At 46.0% G+C, this 24,836-nt stretch overlaps 1 protein-coding gene across 1 annotated transcript in view; it reads left to right on the top strand.

Moving 5' to 3' along the window:
- The window catches only part of ABCB11 (ATP binding cassette subfamily B member 11), a 95,885-nt gene extending 79,612 nt beyond the window's left edge, over positions 1–16,273 (top strand). Inside the window, exons 25-26 of the mRNA XM_056534394.1 lie at positions 13,848–13,994; positions 15,983–16,273. Of these exons, the coding sequence (XP_056390369.1) occupies positions 13,848–13,994; positions 15,983–16,183 (348 nt within the window). The 3' untranslated portion in view covers positions 16,184–16,273. The remainder of the gene's footprint in view (positions 1–13,847; positions 13,995–15,982) is intronic.
- The last annotated feature ends 8,563 nt before the right edge of the window (positions 16,274–24,836 follow it).

Raw genomic sequence — 24,836 nt, 5'->3', positions numbered from 1 at the left:
GGGTGCTGGCAGGGCCTCTCGTCTATGGAGGGGCTCTGCCTTTAAAGTGCCTTAGCCTGTTGTCTCCCCCTGGTGGTGGGCTGATGCTGGCACATTAGTCTTTTTGTTTTGAGCAGTTGGTTTATGGTAATATAGGGCTTGCAGGCGCTGAACTTGAGCTTTAGGGGTTTGTTGTTTGGCTTATATTGTTATATGTATTTGTTATTGTATTTATTGTTGTAGTCTATTTGTATACTTATGTATTGTATATATTGTTAGTCTGTGTATATTTTATGTAATGTATATATTGTATATATTGTGTGATGCCACCTGGGGTTTGGGTTTAGTTTAGGTTGGGTGGTGGGTTAAAAAGGGGGGAGGGGATTTGTATGGGACTTTTATATATACAGAAAATCCTGGACTGGTTCATGGACGTCTGGTAACATGTACTGGGGGCATGGGATGCGGGACCAGCTCAGGGCCCAAAAAAAAAAAAAAAATGTGGTGTTATTTTGTTTGTGTTGGTTTTTATTATTTTGTATATATTATTATTGTTGTTGTTGTTATTCTTTTTGGTATATTACTGGTATTGGGTTTTTGGTATTGCAACTGGGCCAGGAAATTCACATTTAGTATTAGTGTATATAGTTTATTAGTATGGTATGGGTATAATAGGTATTATAGGAATCTGTCTTTTGTAAATAATGTATATATTTGTTTGTGTGCAGGAATGAGTGTGGGGTGGACCGGTGTTGTATTTTATGCTATGGTGATGGTTTTATGATCGTTATATTGATTATGTTCTGTCGGATATGATATGTTTATGTTTTGTAATTTTTTTATTGTTATGTTTGAAATTTTAATAAAAGATCTACAGGATATAACTTAGGATCAGTACAGGATAAGTAATATAATGTATGTACTCAGTGACCTCACTAGCAGAATAGTGAGTATAGTGAGTGGGGTCACTGTATGAAATTACATTACTTACCCTGTACATGGGTTTACATTATTAGTGTCTATACTGTATACCAGTATTTCCTAACTAAAGTGCTTCCAGCTGTTGAAAAACTACTACTTTTGCAATAGCTGGAGGCTTTGTAGATCTTTCCCCTGTGCACAGTCACGGGCAGCCAGGGCTGGACTGGGACCAAAAATAGGCCCGGGCATACTAGAATATGCAGCCCAATTATTTTTTGGTGGGGGTCCCAACAGTCAGACCCCTACCAAAATAAAATGGGCTGCATAGTCTAAAACCCCCAGGTTGATCTCCAGCTGTTGTAAAGCTACAACTCCCATCATGTCTGGAGCCTCAGGCATTATGGGAGTTGTAGTTTTGTATCAGCTGGAGACCACAGATTGGAGTACAGTGTCACCCATCACGACTGCAGGACTTAAAAGTGACTACAGCAGTGATGGGACAGTTAGGAGAATACACAAGGATATCACTGACCTGAGTGACGTCTTCTCTGTTGGTCCAGATATCAGGTCTTCTTCCAGCTCCATCTTCTCTGTAGAGTCTGATGCCCAGACATCATTGGTCCTCACTATTAGTGTTGCTCACGAATATTCGCAATTCGAATTTTATTCGCGAATATCGCATATTCGCGAATTTGCGAATATTCGCGAATATAGCGCTATATATTCGTAATTACGAATATTCATTTTTTTTTTCACAGTACACATCACAGTGATCATCCCTCTCTGCTTCCAGCTTATGTGGTGTAAGAAGGCTCTAATACTACTGTGTGAGACTGGTGTGCGAATTTTCGCATATGCGAAAATTTGCATATGCGAAAATTTGCATATGCTAATTTTCGTTTATGCACATTTATGTATATGTAAATTTTCGCATATGTTAATTTTCGCACACGCGAATATTCGCATATGCGAAAATAAAACGAGAATATTACGAATATGCGAATATTCGCGAATATGACGAATATTCGTCCATATATTCGCGAATATTCGCGAATTCGAATATGGCCTATGCCGCTCAACACTACTCACTATGTCAGCAGATCTACATCCTCTGTATGAAGACAATGATTTTTATAACTCTACCAAATACCATGACATCTGAAAATTATTCTGCCATACACTGTACCCCTATTGTACACAACAGGTATGGTCCTGTACACGACCGAAATATTCATAAATCCTCTTTGCAACAAAACATTATAATCACCAGCTGACCATTACCAGTGAAAGAGGTGCCTAAAAAAGGCACCTTTTTAGGCACCTCTTTCACTGGTAATGGTCAGCTGGTGATTATAATACACTGTACCCCCGAATATAAAACAACCTTCCACTGTACCCCTGAATATAATACGGCCACACACTTTACCCTCTGAATATAATACAGCCAACCACTGTACCCCTGAATAATATACAGCCAACCACTGTACCCCTGAATATAATACTGCCAACCACTGTACCCCTGAATAATATACAACCAACCACTGTACCCCTGAATATAATACTGCCAACCACTGTACCCCTGAATATAATACTGCCAACCACTGTACCCCTGAATAAAATACAGCCAACTACTGTACCCCAGAATATAATACAGCCCACCACCGTACCCCTGAATAATATACAGCCAACCACTGTACCCCTGAATAGTATACAGCCAACCACTGTACCCTGGAATATACTGCCAACCACTGTACCCCTGAATAATATACAGCCAACCACTGTACCCCTGAATATAATACAGCCAACCACTGTACCCCTGAATATAATAGTGCCAACCACTGTACCCCTGAATAATATACAGCCAACCACTGTACCATTGAGTAATATACAGCCAAGCACTGTACCCCTGAATATAATACTGCCAACCACTGTACCCCTGAATATAATACTGCCAACCACTGTACCCCTGAATAATATACAGCCAACCACTGTACCCCTGAATATAATACTGCCAACCACTGTACCCCTGAATATAATACTGCCAACCACTGTACCCCTGAATAATTTACAGCCCACCACTGTACCCCTGAATAATATACAGCCAACCACTGTACCCCTGAATATAATACTGCCAACCACTGTACCCCTGAATATAATACTGCCAACCACTGTACCCCTGAATATAATACTGCCAACCACTGTACCCCTGAATGTAATACGACCAACCACTATACCTCTGAATATAATACTGCCAACCACTGTACCCCTGAATATAATACAGCCAACCACTGTACCCCTTAAAATAATACAGCCCACCACTGTACCCCTGAATAATATACAGCCAACCTCTGTACCCCTGAATATAATACTGCCAACCACTGTACCCATGAATGTAATACAACCAACCACTATACCTCTGAATATAATACTGCCAACCACTTTACCCCTGAAAATAATACGGCCACACACTCTACCCCTGAACATAATATGGCCACACACTGTACCCCTGAACATAATATGGCCACACACTGTACCCCTGAACATAAAATGGCCACACACTGTACCCCTGAACATAATATGGCCACACACTGTTTCTTCTGTATGGCAGAATCCCCCCCCCTGTACTTTCCTCACCCAGACTCCAAAGTCCCCCAAGACCCATCTTTCCCCTCCTCCTTCAGACCCCTAAGGGCTCGTCCACACTGGGGACATTCAACCGGTGGAATGTCCACCTTCTGCAGGCGCTGCTGGCAATGCATTCTGGGTGAATTCTGCCCACAGAATGAACATTCTAACGGTTGGACGTCCATTCCAATGGCAGAATTGCCCTGTAGTAATTCCGCAATGTGCACAATGCATTAATATCCCGGAATTTCGCTGGCAGAATGTCCACAGTGTGGATGAGCCCTAAGTCCCCCCCAGACCCATATCTACCCTCTTCTTTCAGACACTTAAATCCCCCCAGACACATCTGCCTCCTCCAGACCCCTAAGTCCTCATTTAGATCCCTCTGCTCTCCAGACCCCCAAGTCCCCCTTTAGAAAAGGGTCGCCACCTTTCTTGACAAAAAAATACCAGCCATACTGATTAGCATAATTAATTTTATATGCGTGACATCACAGGATACACATATGCAGGGAAATTTCGTCCTTTTCTGACCCCTATAACTTTTTTATTTCTCCTTATACGTCCTGTATAAGGTAATTTTTTTGCACCCCGATCTGAATTTTTTAACAGTTCCATTTTTGTTTTGATGTGGCCTTTTGATCGCCTTCTTTTGTCTTTTTGATTCAATTCTGGAGTTGCAGTTTGGAGGGGCAAGCTGTGCATAACTAGCTTGCCCCCTGACTGGTGAGCAGTTAAGGGGATAAGAAATATACAGGCAAGGTTTTTAGCCCCCTCCCCCGCCTGTAAGACTTGTCGTAACTATAGGGGTATATCCCATGGGTGGGGGGGAAGGAGTGCACCAATCAGGGGTGTAATAGTTTCCCGGGCTTTCAGGGGCCTTCCCCTGGGTATTTATAGCTGTGGTGCCTCCCTTCCCCCTCCTCAATCTGCCCAGGATCCGAAGTTTTGCCCTCCCTCCCTTTTTTGTATCTCTGTTTATTGTAAGTCACAGCTTGGCGGTAAGAAGACGGTGAAAGCGGGGTCAACCCGGGGTAGACCTCCACACAGGACGGTGTGGCAGCAGGGGCGTACCTAGAGCATTTGGCACCCCGGGCAGACCCTTTGTTTGCCCCCCACACACACACACCCCCTCCCTCCCCTCCCCCCCAGGAGCGGACTGACAACACTCGGGGCCCCCGGACCAAAAAAAAAGCCAGGGCCCCTGCTTGGCTCTGCAGCTCGTCAATCTTCTGCCATGCTCCTATTCCACCCAAATCCCACACACAAACTAAAATTTATATATGTAAGAAACACTTTAATGTAGGTAAATTTCTATGACCAATAATACTGGTATACAAGGAGTAAATATATACCACCACACAATAACTGGATAATACCGCCATATTGTATAAAACCATGATACACAGACCAGTATACTATAAAGGATCTGTACACAATATAAGTGATTATATACAGGACCATATGGCGGTAGATATCAGCTGTACACAGGATGTATATACCATATAAGTGATTACAGTTACATTTTGGGACTCACAATCACGTCTTTTCTGATCAGCGGCGTCTTCTTTCCTTTTCTTCTCCGTCCGGATAAGACCGCCATGTGGATCTCTTAACATCTGCAGGAAAAACATGTCAGACTCTGCATATTTTCAGTGCCCTCCTCTACACAATCTTCCCATCTATAGACACACAAACTGTAATAATGCCCTCCTTGGTGTCCTGCACAGTAAAAGGGCAGATAGGTAGGTAGCCAGGTAACCCCCTCTTTCCCATAGGTATATGCAGAGTTACACCCCCCTCTTTCCCATAGGTATATGCAGAGTTACACCCCCCCTCTCTTTCCCATAGCTATATGCAGAGCTACGCTACACCCCCCTCTTTCCCATTGGTATATGCAGAGTTACACCCCCCCCCCCTCTTTCCCATAGGTATATGCAGAGCTAAACCCCCCCACCCCCTCTTCCCCATAGGTATATGCAGAGCTACACCCCCCCTCTTTCCCATAGGTATATGCAGAGCTACACCCCACCTCTTTCCCATAGGTATATGCAGAGCTACACCCCCCCTCTTTCCCATAGGTATATCTAGGGCTGGACGGTATACCAGTTCATACCGAATACCAAATTTTTTGGGCTGCACAATATGGATTTTCTCCCATACCGCAATACCGGTTGGGCCCCTCCCCCTCGGGAATGTATTATCAGCCTAGCACAGCGCTGTCCCCACATCGGGGAACTAATCCTATGTTACCCGCCAGCACTGTTCTGCTCCCCCCAATTAATGATCAGCCCAGCTGGGTACTACTCACATATGTCAAGCACTGCCCTCCTCCTCTTTGTTGGGGGCCGCCGGGCGCTGGAACTCTATACTGTACGCCAGTGGTCTCCAACCTGCAGACCTCCAGATGTTGCAAAACTACAACTTCCAGCATGCCCAGACAGCCGGCGATGGAACTCTCTGTACGCCAGTGGTCTCCACCCTGCGGACCTCCAGTTGTTGCAAAACTACAACTCCCAGCATGCCCGGACAGTCAACAGCTGTCCGGGCATACTGGGAGTTGTAGTTTTGCAACAGCTGGAGGTCCGCAGGTTTGAGACCACTGCTGTACGCTGTATACCTATGCCCGGGCTGCAAAATATACAGAAAATAAACTTTTAACTCACCCACGTCGGCCGCACACTGGGGACGGGAACGCCATCTTTTGCAGCCTGGGCATAGGTATACAGCGTACAGCAGTGGTCTCAAACCTATGGACCTCCAGATGTTGCAAAACTACAACTCCCTGCATGCCCAGAAAGCCGTTGGCTGTCCGGGCATGCTGGGAGTTGTCGTTTTGCAACAACTGGAGGTCCGCAGGTTGGAGACCACTGGCGTACCGTGAGTTCCATCGCCGGCGGCCCCCAACAAAGAGGAGGAGGGCAGTGCAGACATATGTGAGTAGTACCCAGCTGGGCTGATCATTAATTGTGGGGAGCAGAACAGTGCTGGCGGGTCACATGATTTTTTGCGGGGGGAATACCGTTATATATTGTGAAACGGCCACGGTAAGTTAAAAAAATACCGTGATACACCTATATGGTCATACCGCCCAGCCCTAGGTATATGCAGAGCACCCCCCCTCTCCCCCCCTTTCCTAGAGGTATATGCAGAGCACCCCCCTCCCCTATAGGTAAATGCAGAGCACCCCCCTCTCCCCTATAGGTAAATGCAGAGCACCCCCCCTCTCCCCCTTCCCTATAGGTAAATGCAGAGCACCCCCCCTCTCCCCTATAGGTATATGCAGAGCACCCCCCCTCCCCCCTTCCCTATAGGTATATGCAAAGCATCTCCCCTCTCCCCCTCTCCCCTATAGGTAAATGCAGAGCACCCCCCCCTTCCCTATAGGTAAATGCAGAGCACCCCCTCCCTCTCCCCCCCTTCCCTATAGGTAAATGCAGAGCACCCCCTCCCTCTCCCCCCTTCCCTATAGGTAAATGCATAGCACCCCCTCCCCCCCTTCCCTATAGGTAAATGCAGAGCATCCCCCCTCTCCCCCCCTTCCCTATAGGTAAATGCAGAGCACCCCCCCTCTCCTATAGGTAAATGCAGAGCACCCCCCTCTCCCCCCTTCCCTATAGGTAAATGCAGAGCACCCCCCTTCCCTATAGGTAAATGCAGAGCACCCCCCCTCCCTCTCCCCCCTTCCCAATAGGTAAATGCAGAGCACCCCTCCCTCTCCCCCCTTCCCTATAGGTAAATACAGAGCACCCCTCCCTCTCCCCCCTTCCCTATAGGTAAATGCAGAGCACCCCCCCTCCCTCTCCCCCCTTCCCTATAGGTAAATGCAGAGCACCCCCCCTCCCTCTCCCCCCTTCCCTATAGGTAAATGCAGAGCACTCCCCCCCTCCCTCTCCCCCCTTCCCTATAGGTAAATGCAGAGCACTCCCCCCTCCCTCTCCCCCTTCCCTATAGGTAAATGCAGAGCACTCCCCCCCTCCCTCTCCCCCCTTCCCTATAGGTAAATGCAGAGCACCCCCCTCCCTCTCCCCCCTTCCCTATAGGTAAATGCAGAGCACCCCCCCTCTCCCCCCCTTCCCTATAGGTAAATGCAGAGCACCCCCTCCCCCTCCCTCCCCCCCCCCTTCCCTATAGGTAAATGCATAGCACCCCCTCCCCCTCCCCCCCTTCCCTATAGGTAAATGCAGAGCATCCCCCCCTCTCCCCCCCTTCCCTATAGGTATATGCAAAGCATCCCCCCTCTCCCCCTCTCCCCTATAGGTAAATGCAGAGCACCCCCCCTTCCCTATAGGTAAATGCAGAGCACCCCCTCCCTCTCCCCCCCTTCCCTATAGGTAAATGCAGAGCACCCCCTCCCCCTCCCTCTCCCCCCTTCCCTATAGGTAAATGCATAGCACCCCCTCCCCCCCTTCCCTATAGGTAAATGCAGAGCACCCCCCCCTTCCCTATAGGTAAATGCAGAGCACCCCCTCCCTCTCCCCCCTTCCCTATAGGTAAATGCAGAGCACCCCCTCCCCCTCCCTCTCCCCCCTTCCCTATAGGTAAATGCAGAGCACCCCCCCTCTCCTATAGGTAAATGCAGAGCACCCCCACTCCCCCCTTCCCTATAGGTAAATTCAGAGCACCCCCCTTCCCTATAGGTAAATGCAGAGCACCCCCCCTCCCTCTCCCCCCTTCCCAATAGGTAAATGCAGAGCACCCCTCCCTCTCCCCCCTTCCCTATAGGTAAATACAGAGCACCCCTCCCTCTCCCCCCTTCCCTATAGGTAAATGCAGAGCACCCCCCCTCCCTCTCCCCCCTTCCCTATAGGTAAATGCAGAGCACCCCCCCCTCCCTCTCCCCCCTTCCCTATAGGTAAATGCAGAGCACTCCCCCCCCTCCCTCTCCCCCCTTCCCTATAGGTAAATGCAGAGCACTCCCCCCTCCCTCTCCCCCTTCCCTATAGGTAAATGCAGAGCACTCCCCCCCTCCCTCTCCCCCCTTCCCTATAGGTAAATGCAGAGCACCCCCCCTCCCTCTCCCCCCTTCCCTATAGGTAAATGCAGAGCACCCCCCCCCTCTCCCCCCCTTCCCTATAGGTAAATGCAGAGCACCCCCTCCCCCTCCCTCTCCCCCCCTTCCCTATAGGTAAATGCATAGCACCCCCTCCCCCTCCCCCCTTCCCTATAGGTAAATGCAGAGCATCCCCCCTCTCCCCCCCTTCCCTATAGGTAAATGCAGAGCACCCCCCCTCTCCTATAGGTAAATGCAGATCACCCCCCCTCTCGCCCCTTCCCTATAGGTAAATGCAGAGCACCCCCCCCTTCCCTATAGGTAAATGCAGAGCACCCCCCCTCCCTCTCCCCCTTCCCAATAGGTAAATGCAGAGCACCCCTCCCTCTCCCCCCTTCCCTATAGGTAAATGCAGAGCACCCCCCTCCCTCTCCCCCCTTCCCTATAGGTAAATGCAGAGCACCCCTCCCTCCCCCCCCTTCCCTATAGGTAAATGCAGAGCACCCCCCCTCCCTCTCCCCCCGTCCCTATAGGTAAATGCAGAGCACTCCCCCCCCTCCCTCTCCCCCCTTCCCTATAGGTAAATGCAGAGCACCCCCCTCCCTCTCCCCCCTTCCCTATAGGTAAATGCAGAGCACCCCCCCCCCTCTTCCTCTTCCCCCCTTCCCCATAGGTAAATGCAGAGCAAAAAATAAATAAAAAAGGATGCTCACCTGATATCCCACGCAGCGATCTCCTCAGCAGCAGGGCCTGCGTCTTCTCCCCTCCACAGTACAGGCGCCGATGAGTGACGTCACCGGCGCCTGTACTGCGTGCTGCGTGGGGGCGGAGGTCACGTCTCCTCTGTGTAGCTGCAGATGCGGCTCACACAGAGGGGACGCCTTCTCCTGTATGTGCGTGTATCGCGCATACAGGAGAATGTAGCGCTGTCTGCTGGGGATCTGGGACGAGTGTCCCGGACCTCAGCAGCGGCGGGTCAGTACGCCCCTGGCACCCCCTTGAGAGTGGCACCCGGGGCGGGCCGCGCCCCCCCCCCCCTTGGTACGCCACTGTGTAGCAGCACGTCTCGGGTTGGTAAGAAGCCAATCGGTGTCTTTGTTACAGTTAAATTGTTATTTATGTACGTAATTTTATAAATAAAGCTGTGGCCGATCTCCACCCACGGAAAAGTTAAATTGTTGTTGTGTCAGTTATTATTTAATTAATTATTGTAATAAGGGGGAGGGGTAGTTATAGCCTGCTAGGAGCTAATTGGGTCTCAACAGTCAGTTACTAACTACAATCCCCAGCATGCCCTGATACAGCCTGTGGCTCAGCAGCTGCCCCAAACAAAAACTACAACTCCCAGCATGTTGGACTATAAAGTAGAATACAGTATGGGTCAGTGTTTCCCAACCAAGCGTGCCTCCAGCTGCTGCAAAACTACAACTCCCAGCATGTTGGACTATAAAGTAGTATATAGTATGGGTCAGTGTTTCCCAACCAGGGGTGCCTCCAGCTGTTGCAAAACTGCAACTCCCAGCATGCCCAGACAGCCAACAGCTGTCTGGGCATGCTGGGAATTGTAGTTTTGCAACAGCTGGAGGTACTCTGGTTGGGAAACAATGGTATAGTATATGGTGCAACATGCAGGAAGTTATAGGATTGGTTGGATAAATACCGGCCAGGTGGCAACCCTACTTTAGACCCCTAAGTTCCCCCCAGACCACTCTGCTCCCTGCCCCCTCCTCCTGTATATTCCTTTGCCCCTTCCTAGACCCCTTTGCTACCACTCCTTTGCACTGTTCTGTCCCTCCACAGACCCCCTCCTTCACAATCTTTTGACCCCTGACCCCTCTGTTAACCCCCTCTTGTTTACCTTTCCGGGCTGCAGGTGACACAAGGCAGGCTGTATATCATGTCGGGGCGGCTGCTGGTCACGCCTGGCTGCTCCTGTAGTGATTACAGCTCCGAGCTTCCGTCCTGCTCGGAGCGAAGTGTTGATCGCGAATATTCGCAATGCAAATTTTATTTGCGAATATCGCATATTCGCAAATTCACGAATATTCGTGAATATAGCACTATATATTCCTAATTATGATTTTTTTTTCATTTTTTTTTCACATTACACATCACAGTGATCATCCCTCTCTGCTTCCAGCTTGTGTGGTGTAAAGAAGGCTGTAATACTACTGTGTGAGACTGGTGTGCGAATTTTCGCTTATGCAAATTTTTGAATATGCAAATTTTCGCATATGCAAATTTTCGCATATGCGAAAATAAAACGTGAATATTACGAAAATGCGAATTTAGCGAATATATGACGAATATTCTTCCATATATTCGCGAAATATCGCAAATTCGAATATGGCTTATGCCGCACAACACTAGAGCGAACAGCTGGGGCAGGGAGCACGCCTGCGCACAGACTTCTGCTACTCTTAAAGTAGCAGTGTCACGACTCCCTGCCCCGGCCTAATAAACTTGGGACCGGAGGACCGGCCCTGAGCGAGGTCCCCTTCTACGCGCCTGCGAAGGGGACCTTGCAGAGGATAGATCGGCCCCACTGTTTAATAAATATATATATATATATAAAAAAAATGTAAAGATTAAAAAAATAAAAAATAAAAAGTCCAGGGCAGCTGACATTCGGGGCCTGTGTGCTAACAAGCTTGAAGTTTATTAAGCAAAAGATGTAATGGGCAGGTGGTGTGGACCTACTATACGACTTGACTGGTTTGACTTGGAGCCATTCTAAAGGAGTTTGTCTAATTATACCGTAGGTTTTCACCCCTTAAAGGGGTACTCCAGTGGAAAACATTTTTTTTACAATCAACTGGTGCCAGAAAGTTAAACAGATTTGTAAATTACTTCTATTTAAAAATCTTAATCCTTTCAGTACTTATAAGCTGCTCTATACTCCAGAGAAAGTTGTGTAGTTCTTTTTTGTTTGACCACAGTGCTCTCTGCTGACACCTCTGTCCATGTCAGAACTGTCCAGAGCAGGAGAGGTTCGCTATGGGGATTTGTTCCTACTCTTGACAGTTTCTGACATGGACAGAGGTGTCAGCAGAGAGCACTGTGGTCTGACAGAAAAAAAATTCAAAAATAAAATAACTTCCTGTGGAGCATACAGCAGCTGAAACTTAGTACTGGAAGGATTAAGATTTATAAACAGAAGTAAATTACAAATCTGTGTAACTTTCTGGCACCAGTTGATTGTAAAACATTTTTTTTTCGGAATACCCCTTTAACCCGAACTTCACTGCTAGGGACTACCAAATCACTACCACTGAAAGTGTTCCTGGTGTGGATGGCACATGGCCCACTAGAAAAAAATGGCGCCAGTGAGGGTCAGGCAGAGGCATGTCTGGGTTGAGGTTGAGCTTGTGGGCAGGCAAAATGGCTATGGCATGCGGCTCTGGTTTATTGGTAGCAATCTGGGAGATATACAGGTGAGGCAATACATTAAAGGGGTACTCCGCTGCTCAGCGTTGGGAACAAACTGTTCCGAACGCTGGAGACGATGCCGGGAGCTCATGACGTAATAGCCCCTCATGACGTCACGCCCCACCCCTTCAATGCAAGTCTATGAGAGGGGGCGTGACATCTGTCAGGCCCCCTCTCATAGACTTGCGATCAGGGGGCGGGGCTATGACATCACAAGCTCCCGGCACCGACTCCAGCATTCGGAACAGTTTGTTCCAAACGCTGAGCAGTGGAGTAGCCCTTTAAAGAAGATCAAGGAATGGTGAAGTCCGGAGGGCAGGCAGGGTTCAAACACGGAACATCACAAACAGATAGGAACACCTTCATAAGGACACTATGGAACCTAGGTAATGCCGGTGAGGTGCCTTCAATTGGGAATGACCTGCAATATTTGGCTGAGGAACAGTTCTGGCTGCAGACACTGACCCTATAGGTGTCAGAGAGAAACACGGAATGTTCTAGGGAACCACAGAGGTAGCAGCAGGAGGGAGGAGGAGGTTCGAGCCGGATTACAGCATTGAAAGGTCAACCGGCGGCTGTGTCTTCCAGGAGATGCTGATGGGGGACAAGTCGCTGTTGTGATAAAAGAACAAGTTTATTTCAAGACCCCTTCGGGCTTCAGTTTAAAATAAATGTGCCAAAAACTGCAGGTGTGCTTTCAACCTAATACGTATTTAAGGGGCTAAGATACACAAATGAAGTTCAGGATGATCACAGCGCAAGTTGTATAAATGGTCATACCATTCTGAAATGATTGGAAAACATATTAAAACATTCTCCCACAAGGTGTGTTCCACCTCTAACCGCTCCTGAAACGTGTATCCAACCCCACCTGATCCTGCAAACATGTCACAGCTTTTAGAAGTAGCCTCCCGTGCCATTTCATCACTTCCTTGTGCCATTTCATCACTTCCTTGTGCCATTTCATTACCCCGTTGTGCCATTTCATCACTTCCTTGTGCCATTTCATCACTTCCTTGTGCCATTTCATCACTTCCTTGTGCCATTTCATTACCCCGTTGTGCCATTTCATCACTTCCTTGTGCCATTTCATCACTTCCTTGTGCCATTTCATCACTTCCTTGTGCCATTTCATTACCCCGTTGTGCCATTTCATCACTTCCTTGTGCCATTTCATCACTTCCTTGTGCCATTTCATCACTTCCTTGTGCCATTTCATTACCCCGTTGTGCCATTTCATTACCCCGTTGTGCCATTTCATCACTTCCTTGTGCCATTTCATCACTCCCTTGTGCCATTTCATCACTCCCTTGTGCCATTTCATCACTCCCTTGTGCCATTTCATCACTCCCTTGTGCCATTTCATCACTTCCTTGTGCCATTTCATTACCCCGTTGTGCCATTTTATCAGTCCTCTGGGGCATTTCAGAGGTTTGCCAGACTGTGCAGATTTTGCTGGACCCACTGTATTTTCTGTGACTGCATATGGGGTTTTGTATGGGGTCCTGTGAGACCTGCAGGATCCCAATTCCATCGCAGTCCTCTACACCATGCCTGACCTAGAAGGAGGAGATGGGGAGTCTAGGAGGGCATAGCGGTGCTCCCAAAGATACACTCAATTTCCCCAAAGCACTAAAGAACACATTTACATATTGAATAAAAAAAAAAAAAAACATTTTTGTGGACAGCACATCAGCATATTAAAGGTATAGTTCATTACACAATAATGTCTTCTATTTAGCAATACCAGCGATTTCATTTAGCCAACACTAGTGCAAAACTCTCTGTAAGATCGGTAACTAAACTTTACTCGTTGAAAGCCCAACAGGGTGAGACTGTAGAATCCTGGATGTGTTACTTAAATTTTAAACTAAAAATCATATTTGTCTATTTTCTTCAGAAATATGAAACAAATGTTGGGATACAAGGATCGCAGCTGTCCCGGGGACAGAAACAGCGTATTGCCATAGCCAGAGCAATAGTCAGAGATCCTAAAATTCTGCTTTTGGATGAAGCTACCTCCGCCTTAGACACTGAAAGTGAAAAGGTTTGTGAGCCCTAATTTACCCTTTATAGAAAACAATGATAGCAGCAGCAGGCTCCTAGGCCCCTTTAGGTTGAAGTAGTAATAGTAGAGGCAGCCCCCTAGCCCACTTAAGTGGTAGTAGTAGCAGCAGCCCCCTTTAGGTGGTAGTAGTAGTAGCAGCAGCAGCCCCCTAGGCCCCTTTAGGTGATAGTAGTAGTAGAGGCAGCCACTAGCCCACTTAAGTGGTAGTAGTAGTAGCAGCAGCCCCCTAGACCACTTTAGGTGATAGTAGAAGTAGTAGCAGCCCCTAGCCCACTTAAGTGGTAGTAGTAGCAGCAGCCCCCTAGACCACTTTAGGTGATAGTAGAAGTAGTAGCAGCAGCAGCCCCCTAGCCCACTTTAGGTGATAGTAGAAGTAGTAGCAGCAGCCCCCTAGCCCACTTTAGGTGATAGTAGAAGTAGTAGCAGCAGCCCCCTAGCCCACTTTAGGTGATAGTAGAAGTAGTAGCAGCAGCCCCCTAGCCCACTTTAGGTGATAGTAGAAGTAGTAGTAGCAGCAGCCCCCTAGCCCACTTTAGCTGATAGTTGTAGTAGTAGTAACAGCCCCCTATGCCCCTTAAAGTAATATGAGTAGTAGCTGCAGCCCCTCTTGTTTCTCCTCTCCTTTTTTCCTCCGGTCTGTGCTCCGGCACATAATGATGATGTCACTCATGCACCAGAACGAAGAGGAAGAGACACTCTGATTCTTATGGCTGCCTACCTAATGTGGACAGCCACAAGAGGGATTGACAGGATGAGAAGGCAATGGCTCTTCACTTTGTCAAACACTTGAGTGCTGGATTTAACAATAGAAAAGATAAAGAAAAAACAGGGATATGCGCCCCTAGTGAAGGATGTTTAAGGTGAGATGGAGACAGGTTAAATTGTTGCACTCACCGATTTGTGTTGTGCTGAGAGCACAACACCTTTGATAGCCTTAGATAAGATCTCAGGTCGGCAGCCACGGTCCTCTGGAGCAACAGCGATGTCCCAGCAGTTTTAAGCAACATGAAAAGACAAAAAATGGGCCGTTGATGGCGCTGGTCCTGATGGAAAGAAAGTTCTATAGACCCTTCTAAGTGTCTAAAACGTGGTTTATTAGCACAGAAAGCTATCTGTGCTAATAAACCACGTTTTAGACACTGAGAAGGGTCTATAGAACTTTCTTTCCATCAGGACCAGCGCCATCAACGGCCCATTTTTTGTCTTTTCATGGGATTTAACAATAGGTCCACTAGTAAGACGCACTTATAGTTTAATACATCCCGGACTACCGACCAGCCTACGGATGACCTAGCCTGTCTGGTGTAGTGAAGAATTGTGTGTCTTGAAGCATTCTGTGTCCCGAACAACTGATGGAAGTGCTGAATCACTGTGTTGAGTGCTGAGACCCTGTTATTGGTTTATGGGGGGGGGGGGGGGGGTGCAGTCTCGCACTGCTCACTGCCCTGCTTACTGTTTTGCAGCCTTACTGCCTGGACACACTTCTCTGCAATCTCTACACTCTTATGTATTCAGCCTGGACAAGCCTGAAGAAATATGTGCCCAGGCTGAATACATAAGAGTGTAGGGTTTGAAGAAATCTGTGTCCAGGCAGTAAGGCTGCGAAACAGTGAGCAGTGGAGTGAGCAGAGCGAGACTTCACCCCCCCCCCCCCATCAACCAATCACAGTGTCCCAGCACTCAGCACAGTGACTCATGAGCTGTTCGGGACACAGAACTCTTCAAGACATACAATTCTTCAGGACACCGGCCCTGGCCGAGACAACACCTCATTTTAAATAAAAGGAGTACACAACTTCCTGTAAGGGTTCAATCACACAAAAACATGCTAAAGCCAGGACTCAGATGACTTAGTTGACATCTCTGCACATGAAATAGCCGTGTTCATGTTCCTGAGCATATCATCCCATTATAATGCAGAGCACTTGGCTATTTATTTCTCATTCGTTTCCTGTTTTACTTTCTAGACTGTACAGGAAGCACTGGATAAAGCAAGAGAGGGCCGTACCTGCATTGCCATTGCTCATCGATTATCTACCATTCAGAATTGTGACATCATCGCCGTCATGGCACAAGGCGCTATCATTGAACAGGGAAATCATGAAGAACTTATGGCTCGCAAAGGAGCCTATTACAAACTGGTCACTACAGGAGCACCCATAAGTTAGATACACTGTACCACCAGATTCATATTCCAATTCAGTACCTCAACAATATATATATTTATAAATACATAAATATATATATATATATATTTTTTTTTTTGCATACATTTTCTTGCTGCAATCAATAGGAATATTGCTTTTATGTTGCAAACACATATAGCTGTGCACATTGTGTTTCCTGATACCAAAAGGATGTTGCTTCATTTCAACCATATCCTTTTGGTGCATTGCATTGTGTTCATGATGACATTTGCTGCATATTATTTCCAGATTATTTTTGGAGATAATCTGCAGACTGTGGCTTTTAGGGGGGTGTATGTTAAGGGTTATAGCCACAAGTTTCCGGACCATTATTGTTTAATCTCCCAGTACAGCACTTTACAGTGGAATTATTTATTCTCTCTCCTTTTATATTAAAGCTGATGTCTGACGGATAATCTTACCTGCTCATTGTTTACTCCTTGGCTTCTTAGTTTAGCTCCATTAGGACAGAACTGTAAACTGTGATTAATAGTTTTACTGCATTATCTTTTGAGTCCATGTAATTGTTTCATCAAATACTCCTGATAGACACCCCACATCTTGCTTTACACTGCAGCTCTGTATTTTTCAGATTTGATGCGGCATAGAAGTACAGACTCACAAGTAAGGCGATGTATATATTACTATACAGTGTGACCCCAACTGGTGCAAAACTACAACTCCCAACATGCCCGGACAGCCTTTAGCAGTTTTGGAGGTCCACAGTTTGGAGACCACTGTTCTAGTGAGAGAAAGAAGGTTGTTTGGATGTACAGTGGTCCCTCAACATACGATGGTAATCCGTTCCAAATGGACCATCGTTTGTTGAAACCATCATATGTTGAGGGATCCATTCAATGTAAAGTATAGGACAGTGGTCTACAACCTGCAGACCTCCAGATGTTCCAAAACTACAACACCCAGCATGCCCGGACAGCCGTTGGCTGTCCGGGCATGCTGGGAGTTGTAGTTTTGCAACATCTGGAGGTCGGCAGGTTGAAGACCACTGGTACTGGAGGTTATACTCACGTGTCCCCGCCGCTCCGGACCGTCACCGCTGCCCTGGATGTCGCCTTCCATCGCTGTTGCCACATCCCCGTGGTGTCCCCGACGCTCCGGCAAGGCCTCTGCTTCCCCGGCATCCTCTCTCTCCGTCGCCGCCATCATATCGCTACACCCCCTGCTCCTATTGGATGACGGGATGGCGTGCGCAGCGACGTGATGACGACGATGGAGAGGGCCGACGATGCAGGGGATCCCGAAGAGGACACGCTGGAGCCCCGAGGACAGGTAAGTGATCGTCAGCGGACCACACGGGGCACCGTAAACGGCTATCCGGCGGCAGCTGAAGCAGTCTGCGCTGCTAGATAGCCGTTTATGCAATGGCCCCGACATACAAAAGCATCGTATGTTGATGCTATGTCCAATAGCACACACTTGCGTGTGAACAGCTTTATTCCACGAGATAAGGTGCATGCAGGTGCGTACAAACAGAGCAACGTTTCGCCAAGTGCTTTTTCCGGCTCTTGTGGCAGCATTTAATTTTGGAGGCTTGTCTGTATAGGAGTAGTGCCAGCAATTCTCACTGTTTGGTCGTATGTTGATGCTGCCTTCAACATGCGATGGCCTCTGAGAGGCCATCGTATGTTGAAATGATCGTATGTCGGGGCCATCATAGGTCGGGGGGGTCCCTGTATAGTATGTAGAACTAATGTACGTGTATCTGTGTGAGTGAGCATCCAAAATTAAACCGAAATATCTGTTAATATGACTTAAAAAGAGGTTCTGAACCCCCACTACGTGCCAGAACAGAGAGTTCCTCTTCAATTTGGATGACTGTCAAGAAATGCTACATCTCCCCTCTTGCACGTAGTGGTGGAATGTGTAAAAAGGAATGTTATATAGAAGGGCCTTGTAACACTTAGTCCACTGTAGATGCACTAAAGTGATCAGGCAGCCTAAATCCTGCGCAGGTGGGGCGAACCTGTATGCCAAATGTATATAGCTAGATTTGCTGGCAAAAAGTCTATTTTGGCCAGTGAATCAGACGGTGAGTGAAGCTTTCATACTGGCATATTATTATTTTTGCCGGGATGAATTATGTGCAATTTTTGAAAAATGCTTTAAAAGTCACTCAGCCTGGTCTACAAGCCTGCGTCCACTTATCATTCTGTGCATGGGGCACACGGAATGAGAAACATAGCCCTATGTGTTGTATACTGCTGTGCATAGCACATGTCTGTATACTGTACAGGAGTGAGACTCTCATCACTATAATGACAGGAGTCCCCGCTCTGTACTAGCTGTGCCCATGTCTATACAGCCACGCAGGAGGTATACATTGTATCCTGCTCAGCCAGGATATATGTTGCTGGATATTGTCCTCCACTGCTAAAAAGTATTAGTCATTTATCACCATTATCCCCTAAACTGATGAAAAAACATTAAGGGGAACCCAACTGGCCCATAGGCTCATAGATTGAAGCTGCTTTACAGAGCCTATTCCAAGGCTTGGCAATCCTCTCTCCTGATCCCTGTATAACTGTGTATCGTTTATAACGTATAGATTGTATCTTTTCTTTCCATACATACAGTGTTACATTCTGCTTTCATTGTTAATCCCCTGTTGTAGATTTAAAAGGCCAAACTCTAATCCTTAATCCCCAACAAACCTTTCTGATCTGATCACCTGCACAGCAGCACTCCTTCATGTGTCGGATACATTGCTCAGACAGTATACAGACACTTCATAGATGACTGACAGATAGGCCTTAAAGGGGAACTCCAGTGGAAAAAAAATGTTTGAACAGATTGAACAGATTTGTAAATTGCTTCTATTAAAAAATCTTAATCCTTCTAGTACTTATCAGCTGCTGTATACTACAGATATACTTCAGAGAAACTTGTGAAGTTCTTTCCAGTCTGACCACAGTGTTCTCTGCTGACACCTCTGTCCATGTCAGGAACTGTCCAGATTAGGAAAGGATTTCTATGGGGATTTACTTCTACTCTGGACAGTTCCTGACACGGACAGAGGTGTCAGCAGAGAGTACTGTGGTCAGACTGGAAAGGAGTGCACAATTTTCTCTGTTATATACACTTTAGATTTTTAAATAGAAGTAATTTTCAAATCACAAAATGAAGCAAGAAATCAGGGAGAGCATTCAGGGAGCAATATCACCTCTTACAAACAACGAGGCGATCCTCGGCGACCTGATTCAGTGTCTCCTGCGGGGTGCACATACACAAGTATAAAGCATCCAATATAGACAAAACAAAGAACACGTACGTGCACTCACCGCTAGGCAGAGACAGTCGGGTCTGGAAGTCCGGTAACGGGGTGCCGGGTCACAGCATAGGCGCTGGTATGTGGCGCTCGGAGGCTACGACGGCAGTTTCGCACGCAAGTGCGTGCTTCTTCCAGCCTCAGAGGCCGGAAGAAGCGCGCACTTACGTGCAAAACTGCCGGCGTAGCCTCCGAGCGCCACATACCAGCGCCTATGCCGTGACCCGGCACCCCGTTACCGGACTTCCAGACCCGACTGTCTCTGCCTAGCGGTGAGTGCGCGTACGTGTTCTTTGTTTTGTCAAATTTACAAAACTGTTTAACTTTCTGGCACCAGTTGATTAAAAAACATTTGTTTTCCACTTGTTTCCACCGGAGTTCCCCTTTAATCTAAAGATCAAGATGTCTAATTCTTAAGAATCAAGCAGAAAACAACCACATTGTATGAGCTGTGCCGACAATAATCGGGCAGCTCTCGTATACAGTATATCGGATCAATAGCAAATTACAGATATATGGTAAATACGGTTATGTGTGCGGCCATCTTTACTATCTGTATTTATACCAATTGTCCCTTCATATGTTATAGGGTTTGTCTCAAATTGACAGATTTCCATGTAGTATAACAAGGTCCTTGCTATGAGCCGTAGCTGCGCACAGGGGCTACATTTATTACTTCAAGTCAGTCATAGAGATCTTTATAAAAAAAATCATTAATAATGCATGACCATCCTCATCTGATCCCATTTCTATGGCAGCGCAGATGATACCCGAGAGCTGAGAGTTGGGTCTTTTCTGTGCTCCCATAGGAATGAATGAAGCATATGCCGGCTGCAGTACATGCTCCTCACTGAGCGCTGGGTCCTGTCCCGGGGTGATCGCGGGGGGCCCCAGTGGTCGGACAACAGCACTTAATAAACAAATAGAAACCTTCATGCAAATCTATGTCAACCAAAGCAGATCACAATGAAAAACGAAAAAGAGCTTATTATTTGGCACTTCCCAGCAGGATTAAAAAGTCCTTTATATTAATGACCTCTATCAAGGGATGCAGTATGAGGAGACAGCTGTTTCATGCTTCACTGCCACTTCGCCATAGCCCTTTCTTCACTAGTATTGGTTGTGTAAACTCTGCAATTTGCTTTACATTCTATCCAGACAGAAAAGGGTTCCCCTAGGCTCATCCAACACATACAACAGAGAGATAATGGTAATAGGGGCTTTATTATGAGCTTTGTTGGCCTGAAGTCTCAACAGGTCCCTAGATCCAAAATAAAATATTACTGCATAAAGAGACTCAGCTGATTATGAAGATGGGGCACTAGGACTGCTCAATCTGCTCAGAGCGATATTACTGTTCTTTGTTGCTCATCTGCAGATTCGCTCTCAGGTGTTTTTTTTTACTGGAAGTAACAAATTCTTACTACTAGAGATCTGGCGAACCCAGATTTGATCCAAACTTGAGGATTTTTCTGGCTTGGCGAACACCCAACTTTTACCAGTATGGCTCATGCGAGCTGATAAATAGCACGATAAACCTGAAAGTATGGTTTTCTGGTGGACGGAAGAAGCAGGAGCAGACAGAGGGCGATGATATGAGGTAGGGACATAAGCAGATCACATGATAACCCAGGTCTATTATGTGATTTGCTGCTTACTGTGTCAATCAGCATAAAGGCCAATAGGACACAGCAAACGACACAGATAAAAGGCCAGTGATGTCACCTGCGGGGTTCAGAGTGCTGGGAACTTCTGCAGAGAGGAGACTTTGAGAGGGAGAAAGCCAGACATAGTGAGAGTTAGTGGTTAGAAAGATATAGACTGAGATACAGATTAGAAAGAGAGGAGAAATAGGTACAGTTAGGGCATAGAAAGAGAGAAATAAAGATAAGAAAGAAAGAAAGTGAGACAGTGTGTGTGAACAGAATTCAATCCCCATGAAAGAATAGGGGCTCCTATACACCATATCAGCATATAAGGGGACATCCTAATCCCAGCCTTTGAAGGAAGGGCTCATCTTTTGCTACCACAAATCCAAAGCCCTTTCCAAGGCTCAAACCTGCATATACCTGAATTAAATAGTGTTCCTGAACCAGATACAGTGAGGTGCAATGATCTGTGCCACCCACCCACTGAGCATATTCAAGTGGCACCTATATACCTATAGGGCCTGTCAACACAGTAGTGGATATAATAGATTTCCGGAAACACCTTCAGTACTCATTGTGCTGTCATCTCTGCCACACAAAAAGCGTGTTGGTATGTAGCCTGTCGTCTTAAAAGGTTCTGGTGCATTTAATTTTGTTCCGCAACCACCTTCAGTACTCGTTGTGCTATATTCCCTGCCACGCAAAAAGTGTGTTCAAGTTACACATATATAGCCTGTAGTGTTATACAGTTCTGGTGCATTTAATATTGTTCCACAAACACCTTCAGTACTTGTTGTGTTGTCATCCCTGCCACGCAAAAAGCATGTTGAAGTTACACGTATCTAGCCTGTAATATTATACAGTTCTGGTACATTTAATATTGTTCTGCAAACAACTTCGGTACTCGTTGTGCTATTATCCCTGCCACACAAAAAGTGTATTAAAGTTACACATATTTAGCCTGTAGTGTTATACGGTTCTGGTGCATTTAATATTGTTCCGCAAACACCTTCAGTACTTGTTGTGTTGTCATCCCTGCCACATAAAAAGCATGTTGACGTTACACGTATCTAGCCTGTAATGTTATATAGTTCTGGTGCATTTAATATTGTTCTGCAAACACCTTCAGTACTCGTTGTGCTGTCATCTCTTCCACGCAAAAAGTGTTCAAAGTGTTCAAACTTGACAAGTAGGTTAGTGAAAATTCACCCAAAAAGGATAAAAGTATCCAAACAATAATAATTCTGGAAAATCAGTTGGTGGCTGGGGTAGAGGGCAGAACTAGTACAATATTGTAAGATTGTTCGTGGCAGTACTAGTACAATACTTATATGTCAGCAAGGAAAACAGTGGCATTAGTGATGTAATGCCTCTGATATTCCTTTTGGAGCAGACGCTGATGGTGATGATAAAGAAGGAGGGATGGAGGAGATTACACATCTTGATGGCAGCAATATGGATTTTCTCATTGATGAGGAGGAGTTGGATGAGGAGGTAGTGGGACCTGAGGAGGACCTTGAAGCGAAGAGAAGAGTACTCTTAGACCCAAAATAGGGGAATTTTTATCAACAACCTCAGCAGTGCCCTTTCTCTGACAGAAACCATTAGCCCAGACCCCATGGGCTTCTGGCTCACCAGATTAGACCATTGGCCAGAACTTGCCCTTCAGGAAACCTGCTTTAGGAAATCTGCTGAGCTGGGGTCAAGTCTCTGCTCTCCGCAGAATCAATGCTACACTACCTCTACCAGCAAAATTCAAATTGATTGCGGTTGCCATTGTAAACACCCTGCGGCCAGCTAGGCCTGGGTCACCTGTCTGGCCAAATTTGAATTCATTTTAATGGTTTCTCAACCTGCTGCTGTACGCAGGCAATTACAACTTCCCGCAGTAAACCACTGTGACATGCTGAAGGTTGCTGTTGCAACCTCCCTGCAGCCATCCATGCCTGGGTAACCTGGCTGGCCAAATTCAAATTCATGTTAATGGTTTCTCAACCTGCTGCTTTACACAGACTGCTACAACTACCTCCAGTAAGCCACTCTGACATTTTGGTAGTTTCAGCCAGGTCTCTGCATACACAACCGAGGCCTGTCAGCATCACCAGTTCAGGAACCATATAATTGAATTTTTATTTTAATATCCAAATTGAAAAATGTAAATGAAACATTTTCAAATTTAGTTTAAAAACCACCACCACTACTGCTAGTAACATCAGTCAGCCACCACCTGCTGTACGCTGGTAATTACTAGTAACACCAATCCAGCATCACCCTACTTCCAGCCAGGCCTACACGCACATCCCGACAACCAGGGATACTTTATGCCGCTTTATTTTTGTGTAACTAGGACTAAAAATTGTCGATCTGTCATAATCACCATGGGTTACTGCATGTCGCCATAACTGAGCCTTAAAAACACTTTAAAACTACCTGAATACATTCCTAAAAGTGTTAGACAGGGGTTTAGAGCTGTTAGGCAGTGTTATAAATGTATTTAAGGGCTTATTTCATTTCCAGTTTGCGTTAAACCAAGTCAAACCGAACTTGCGATTTCCGATAAGTTCGTCAAGTCTGGCAAACTAAGGTTTGCAAAAGTTTGCTCAACTCTAGTTACTACTATGCACTGAAAAGAAATCTTCCCGTAATCGCATTATTGTGTTCATTAAGTGATTGTTATTTTAGATATGGGCATTGTTATTAAAGTGTATTTAAATTGGGGAGGATTCTAGTGATTGCAAGGGCTATGAGGAATCCATAGTGAGCAATATATATACATATATATATATATATATATATATATATATATATATATATATATAAAATTATCAGTATTAACAGAATTTATATACACACTCAGGGGGAGATGTATCAAAACCTGTGTAGAGGAAGAGTTTTGCAGTTGCCCATGGCAACCAATCAGATTGCTTCTTTCATTTTTAAAGAGGCCTGTAAAAAATGAAGGAGGCAATCTAATTGGTTGCTATGGGCAACTGCACCACTCTTACTTTACACAGGTTTTGATAAATCTCCCCCCCCCCACAGTGTATTAGTATTTTACGTTTTAGTTTCTATAGTCATTTCTCTTTTTTACCCTTTTTCACTCTATAACCATCTAGAGTCTGTCACCAAATTTTGCAGATATACACAAAAAGACATTCTGGCCGACATTTATCAATGAGTTTACACCTATTACACCTACACGCTATTTTGGCGCAGTGTGTGTTATTTTGCGCCTTTTGGTGGTAGAATATTTTAGTCATTCCAGATGTTTTGAAGTAGCAGTACACGCTTTTTAATTCAGCGTATGCCGTGGACTGAAATTTATGAACTGCGCCTTTTTGTAAAAAGGCACAAAAAAGGCGCAAAGCCACTGAAAAATTTCTAAAACTACACCATCCCAGACCTAGCGTAGCTTTTTGGTGCATGTGAAGAGAGAAAGTTCAGAAAATGTGACCTGCACTAAATTTATCAAATACTCTGTGAACATTTAATACATTTGGTTCTCCTACACATTACCAGCACACAAAAAGGGTGTAAAAAAATGCTCTATGCTTTCTCCAAATGATACCCCTTCACGATAAATAAATAAGATACAGTTGCCATCCATCAAAAATAATTGACCATTTCTGTTTAAAGATAGTAGGCTAAGTAGTGAAGTAGAAACGCATGCGCTTGTTTAGACTGGAAATATTTAAATTTG

The sequence above is a fragment of the Hyla sarda genome, chromosome 8, assembly GCF_029499605.1.
Source record: "Hyla sarda isolate aHylSar1 chromosome 8, aHylSar1.hap1, whole genome shotgun sequence".
Classification (NCBI taxonomy): Eukaryota; Metazoa; Chordata; class Amphibia; order Anura; family Hylidae; genus Hyla; species Hyla sarda.
This window is presented reverse-complemented; position numbering and strand designations above follow the sequence as displayed.